This window comes from Pituophis catenifer, unplaced genomic scaffold (assembly GCF_029215685.1).
Source record: "Pituophis catenifer annectens isolate HBS135680 unplaced genomic scaffold, rPitCat1.0.hap2 SCAF_2, whole genome shotgun sequence".
In the NCBI taxonomy this organism is placed as follows: Eukaryota; Metazoa; Chordata; class Lepidosauria; order Squamata; family Colubridae; genus Pituophis; species Pituophis catenifer.
In genome coordinates, this window is record NW_027256882.1 from 125,063,547 (window position 1) to 125,070,394 (window position 6,848).

Consider the following 6,848-nt stretch of genomic DNA (forward strand, 5'->3'; position numbering starts at 1 on the left):
AGGATCATTGTTGGATAAAAAAATGAATAAAACAGCTAAAGAATGGCACACATGTACTCATCTATTAACAGAACAGAATATTATATCCTGACTAAGGAAACTCAAGTAAAATCTAAGCTTCTGACAAACATCACAAGACATCTCTTTTGCAATAATACTGTTTTTATAAAGTGTGATACTTTTATGACACTTATAAAACAAGAACTATAAAATAATTTGCACACGGAAAAGGGCTGTAAAAGTGAAAGAAGTCTGTCTTCAATCCAATATTTAGGACAGATTATAAAATGAACACATTTATTTAAAAAATAAACCATGATAGCAGATGCCATGAAAGTCTTTGCAGAAGCCTGATTCACACACACTATTGCCAAAGAGGATGTCAATTTATCATGCAATTACACTCCATGTATATCAGGAAGGATTGCAGGATTGTAAAAGTCCCAACATTGTTTTTGCAGCCCTCAGAATCTACTCAAATTGGGCAGAACCATTTTTGAATTTGGGAAAGATTTGGGAAAGATTTTAAGAGGCAAAACTAGCACCTTAAGTTTTGCAAAAGCTTAGGGTGCCCATTTCACACTATTAAAATGTTAGCAGCTCATAAAAATGGATATTCTTTGGAGTGCAACTCGGCAGGTATTTTCAAGAGAAGCTCTGAACACGAAATGAAAAGTAAATCAAATAAAGATAAAATACTTTCTGTATTTGGGTTTTCCCCAAATTGAGGGATTTTTAAAAGCACATGTGTATATCAGCTAGGTGTTTTCCAAAATAAAATGAACCATAATTGTCATATTGCCCTCCCAGTTACAACTGTTTACATGGATACATCTGACGTGTTGATACAGAGTGAAGCAACAGGTCTTTCAGACGATTTGTTTTTTCTTCAAGATTTTGCAATAAAGACCTGACTCCAACACTGGCCTAGAGAGGGAGAAAGAAAGATAAAACACAGTGCAGCTTATCTGTTTCCCAAAGACAGAATAACATTCAAAAGAAGGAATAATGAATACAAATCAAATTCTTTACTACTGAATCTCATATTCCTGAACTGTTCCCGATTTTTAACTTCGATACAGCTTTCCCTTTTCTGTGACAATGATTGTGTGTGTATTATCCACATGAAAATGACAGCTCTGCTCTGTGGATTTGGAAAAGACCAAATTCTATTTTAAGGACTAGCAAGAAGCCGAAAATTCTCAAGAGAGTTTTAAAAAAAAGTCTCTAAAGTTTTCTTCACAGAATGCAGAAAGCTTAACTAAAGAAATTGATGAGGGGAACCAATCTTCTCAGGAATACAGCATGATTGGATGAGGGCTGGTCCTCACCTACAATGCCTTGTGCACTGAGGGGGAAACTGCTTCTAAATCATCCTTCAGTAGCCTCATTCTAGGTCAGGGTTCTGAATGTAGCAGAGCAGCTTCCTTGCTGAGATCCACTGAGAGTCAAAGGGCAGCAAATTGTACAAAGGTGGTAAAAACTGACAGTTAACACAGTTAATGTCCAGGAATTACTAGAATCTCATGTCACTATAATCTAAGATAATGAAGCAATGCCATCCACTTGCAAGACCTTTCCCAGGCTATAACTCATTGTGAATCAGCACTTCCATGGCCCTCCAGTCTCTTGAAACATAAAACAACAGTCTGTTTTGGACACATTTATCTAAAAGGGGCTATGGCAGACTCATTATCAATCTACATTAAACACACTTACTTGGATTTATGTCCAAATAAGTTTGCTTATGAAAGCAGATTTGTATATTATGACAGAGCAGCTGGAAGTTAAAAGGGAAACAGAGCCCACATTCTACTAAAAACCAGAAACCACTCAATACAAGAGCAATTTCAACTGCAGGACTTTTGGCTTCATAAATACAAACTAGCCAACCATATTTTAGCCTGATATGTTATACAAACTTGGTTCTTCTTTTAATGTTTTTATTATAATGTGTTCAGTTGTGAGTGGGTTTTTTTTTTACATTTCCATAGAAAGGTAGTCATCAGTCAACCAAAAGAGGGAAAGAGTGGGAGAAAGGCACATGTATTTTGCCATCTCCATTCTTCTCTTTGTCTTTTAATTTCAATTCCATTTTTTCAAATTATTTTTTTAAAGCAGAAGTGGCAAAATCTCAGGAAAAACAAGTTATTATTGACATTTACCCTGCTTGGCTAACAGAGCGGAAGGGCATTTTTATTAAAACCTCTAGCCATGGAAAGCATGACTGATCTGAGCGTTTCTCAATATCAACCCATAACATCAACTGTTATGGCAATATATATAGTCATGGTTTCAGGTCTGTTTATACTGGATTCAATTTCTGGCTCTCTAATCATACTTAGGCAGTACCTCCAAGTCTATGAATATACAAAGCTTTCTTGACAAACTCATTTGTCAGCTGTGCAAAACATTTGCAAGCTAAGCCAACATTCTTATAGAAGAGAAAGCTACATGAGGAGCATTTGTTGATCCTGACTGTAGACATATGCAATCACACTAGTACTTGCTTTAATTGCACATTATAAAAGTAAATCCAGTCAGAAGGTTGTAGTCCCAATGGAGGAAACGAGATGATCAAGAAATAATCAAATTATCCTGAAACTATAAGATCTATACATATACTTCTAAAAGTGGTATATCCAGATCTAGAGTTGGGATCTAAAGATTGCTACACACATATTTCCTAAAGCAAGGATTTCTCACAAAAGCTTGTGTGATTAATAGAAACACACTGTATGCTTTTCCGTACCAATCTGGACTCTGCTTTAACAAACAGAAATTAATGTCCCTAATTATTATTGTTATTAATTAGATGTGTATGACTGTTTCAAGGTTAATAGCAAAGATTCACTTCCCAAATGTTGTCCTGCAAAAAAAATACGTTTTTTTGCTATAAAGCTATAATAGCAACAGTTAATAAATATTCCTGAAACATTTTAAAAAGAGCATTTTTTTAATACTTATTGCATTCATTGTTAGAAGTAGTTAACAGGATCAACATTTTTTTAAAAGGTCAGTTTCTTTAAGCTTCCGAGTTCATGATTTCCTTTTGTAATCTTTGCTGCGTACTGACATGGGAACTGTAATGAACATCCTTTTGGAAACTTGTCATGGGAAGGCTTTACCACAGAAAGGGAGCTCTACATCAATCACAAAGACTACATTGCAATCACAATGCATTCACTTACTGTTGATACTAAAAATTATAGCAAAATCTAAAGCCAAGAAGATGGGCTGCTCTGAGGCAGGCAATACCTTTGTTGTACTTTCACCACTCCTCTGATATCTGTTACGTTCTTGAATTTTTTCAGCGATCTCTTGTGCAATATGGCAAGCAGAATCATACAACAACAACCTTAAAAAAAAAACAGTGACAATATTAAACAGCAGTAAAATCTCCTTATTCCTAACACAGCTTTTATTACATGCCTCGGTTTCCTCAAAAGAAGTTTTCTTCCATTTCTTCTCATTTAGACTTTCATTCCAAGCAGCCATTGTAGCAAATAATCTACTAAAATTAGACTTCAATCACTGTGAAATAAAGGAAATTGTGTGTGTGTGTGTGTCCATCCTGCCAAATGAGTACAGAATAAGATGTTTGATTTATATCGTTAATGTAAGAGTTTACTTTTTAATCATCTATAATGGAGGTTGCCAAGGCTACCATCTATACAAAAACTGTTCCTACAGTAAATTGTCCTAATATACAATAATTGTTCATACATGTGATTGTCCTAATACACATATGCCCATTCTGTGGAGTTATACATTGATATAAATATGGCAGGTATGCCCAAAGCTATGAAGGATGAACTGGTCTTCCATTCCTCCCCATCCTATTAAGGCCAACCTATGAGATCCAAGAATGAAAAAGTGATGTCTTCTTTTAATTCACTAAGCCATTATATCACCATTAATGGCAATAATTGCAACCAAACATTTCCTGTAATTAGTGACCTCTTTTTCCTCTAGGAATTTTAGCATATTCCTCCATGGTAAATCTTTTTGAAAGTTTTGTCAAGAGTCTCCGACAGCAAGATGGGCAGCATACGAATTTAGTAAATCAGATTTTCTTGTATGAACTTCTCTTTTACATTCTACCACATTTGAATAGACCTGAACTTTAATGTGGCCATTCCAAAGAATTTAATTTATTCTTCATCATCCATTATTTTGCACACTATCTGTATTGGGGGAAGAGGATTGTCACTGTCTTGCAGCATGACCATTTATGCTTAAATTTCATGTTAAATTGCCTGATATACCCTATATAATTATCTAATATGAAACAAAGTATGTTCTTTCAGCAGCAACATCCAAGTTCTGAGACTTCAACTCTTAACCATGATATTATGACCTCCATGCTTGATAGCAGACATGAGATTCTTGTGGATTGTTTCCATAAAGCATAACAATGACTATATAACCCTAAATAAATTTAGTTTTGACATATCTGTTCCCTGAACATTTCCCCAAAGTCCGGAGGATTAATAATCACATTACACCATAATATGGTTTATAAAACACATCATTGAACACTGTAATTCTGTCATTATGTATATTAATTCAGACACTAGATCTTTAAAATGGACCAGGGAGATACTTCATACAATCTATAGTTTAGAAATGTGCTTTGTGAAAAATGGCCAAAACTTCGTAATTTTTTTTTTTTTCAAAATCTTCAAAATTTCAAATGTTTTTGAACTCTGGGTAGGTTGAAAGTTCAGGTAATCCTCAACTTACAACCACAATTGAGCACAAAATGTATGCTGCTAAGTGAGAAATTTATTAAGTGAGTTTGACCCATTTTATAACTGTTCTCTCTACATTTGTTAAGCGAATTACTGTAGATTTTAAATTAGTAAGACGGTCGTTAAGTGACTCTGGTTTCCTCATTGACTTTGTCAATGAAGGTCACAAAAGGGGATCATATGACTCCAGGACATTGCAACCGTCATGTGAGTAAGTTGTCAAGCATCCAAATGTAAATCATGTGATTTTTTTTTCAGTGCTGTGGTAATTTCGGTCACTAAATGAACTGTTGTAAGTTGAGGACTACCTGCACTAAAAAAGAGAGTATATGTTATAGAAAACAAATGTTGAAGATTCTAATACAAACATAACATAGCTCAGACATAGTTTAGATGCTTAAATGATTTCATCATATCCTAAGCAAATGGTCCGTATACAACTTTGTCCTAAAACAGACATTGCAGGAAGAAAGCTGTGCGACCTGTGATATCCCAAAAGTCTAACAGTATCCTTTTAAACTAACCATTTTTATAAAAGGCATAAATACATATAAAATTTAACAAAAACCGTTAGTCCAAAAACTTGCTACCACACCCAATTTTTGTCTTCAAAGTGAGAAGGTTTAATTTCCTCTTCTTCTTCTTTTTGGTAAGCATTCACTCTAGCCTACATTTTTGAAGTTTTCTGATGGTCATCCATCCAAAGGTTTGACCCCACTTTGTTTTCAAAACCAATCAGCGAAGATAGATGTGTACCAAGCAGTTACACTAAACTTGCCAAAAGGGATACCTATAGTTTTAGGGAAAGTACCCAACTGTAAAAATTCTACATCATTGAAATCCCTGCCTGGAAAACTTTGCATCTATGCAGCTCTTCCCAAAGGTGCTTTTTTCAAGAGGCAACTGGTTTTCAAGAGGCAAACTTTCTGGTTTTTCTTTGAAGACGTTTCGCTTCTCATCCAAGAAGCTTCTTCAACTCTGACTCAGGAAATGACACGAAGAAGCTTCTTGGATGAGAAGCGAAATGTCTCCAAAGAAAAACCAGAAAGTCCACTTGCCAAGCATGACCTGAATGACTGAGAATCTCTATAGACACTATGCAGCTCTTCTCTCCCGCTACTACACCAAAATGATACAGGAGATTTAATTTCCCTGCCTGTAGAAATTCTCCCATTTTTTTAAACCAAAGGAGAAGAGCAGAATAGAGGTGGTGGACGGAAGGTGACTCCTGTTTTATAGCAATGTTTCTCAATCTCGTCCTCTTTTAAAGGGACGCACTTCAACTAACTGGGAGTTCGACTCCACCCCTCCTAAAGTTGCAGAGATCGAGAGCCCCGCCTTCCGGGAAAAGGTGCGCACTTCATCTGCCCGCCCCGTTCGCCAGGCACTTTCAGCAGCAAAGGGAGAGGCAGGGAGCATGCGCAATGGCGAAGAGGCGGAGCAGCAAGTGGGGGCGTCGTCCTCCATGGGCTGCCCTCAGCTTCGAGCCGTTTGTCTCCCCGATTTTGCTCAATCTGCCTGTTGGGATTCGCCACCAGCCTGCCCAAATGGCCCTCCGCGCCCTCCGTCACTCACCAAGGCTCCGCAGCCATCGCGGCGCCCGGCAAGCTCAGGCTTCCCGAAGTCTATCTGTTCGGTCGGGAACTCTTCCGGCTCCGATCACCTGACTACGAGGCGTGCCGAGGCTCAATTTGTGACAGCGCGCCTCTCGGATGATTGGCGGTGTCGTCTTCCAGATGGAACTGGACGGAGTCGCAGATTTTTTTTAAAAAAAAAAAGCGCGTGGCCGTTCAGACTTTCGAGGCTCTGGGTTAAAAATCTAGTCTCTAAAATTGCTTAATCGTAATCTGCATCCTGGACGGGGATCCCTGGTTCAAGGAGACGTTTCCTGTTTGCATCTTTTCATACAGAGAAGCAAATGGGGAATCCAAAAAGGTGGAGTTTGTGTTGCTCACAAACATGATGACGTTTGTAAATTCAGGACCTTATAAGAATGTATCTAATTTGGAGCCACGTTTCATATTCCTAATAAGGCATTAATCAAAGTTTGTACCTTAACAAATCATTGGCTTTCAATATTTCAGAAAAGTTGTT

General features: G+C 37.2%; 1 protein-coding gene across 2 annotated transcripts in view; it reads right to left on the reverse strand.

Annotated features, from left to right (window-relative positions):
- The window catches only part of STX8 (syntaxin 8), a 73,679-nt gene extending 67,271 nt beyond the window's left edge, over window positions 1-6,408 (reverse strand). For both annotated transcript variants that reach the window (XM_070934490.1, XM_070934491.1), the window contains exons 1-3: window positions 6,330-6,408; window positions 3,259-3,358; window positions 833-927 (exon numbers count right to left, since the gene is read on the reverse strand). In XM_070934490.1, the coding sequence (XP_070790591.1) occupies window positions 833-927; window positions 3,259-3,358; window positions 6,330-6,346 (212 nt within the window). In that variant the 5' untranslated portion in view covers window positions 6,347-6,408. The remainder of the gene's footprint in view (window positions 1-832; window positions 928-3,258; window positions 3,359-6,329) is intronic.
- Window positions 6,409-6,848: the final 440 nt, after the last annotated feature.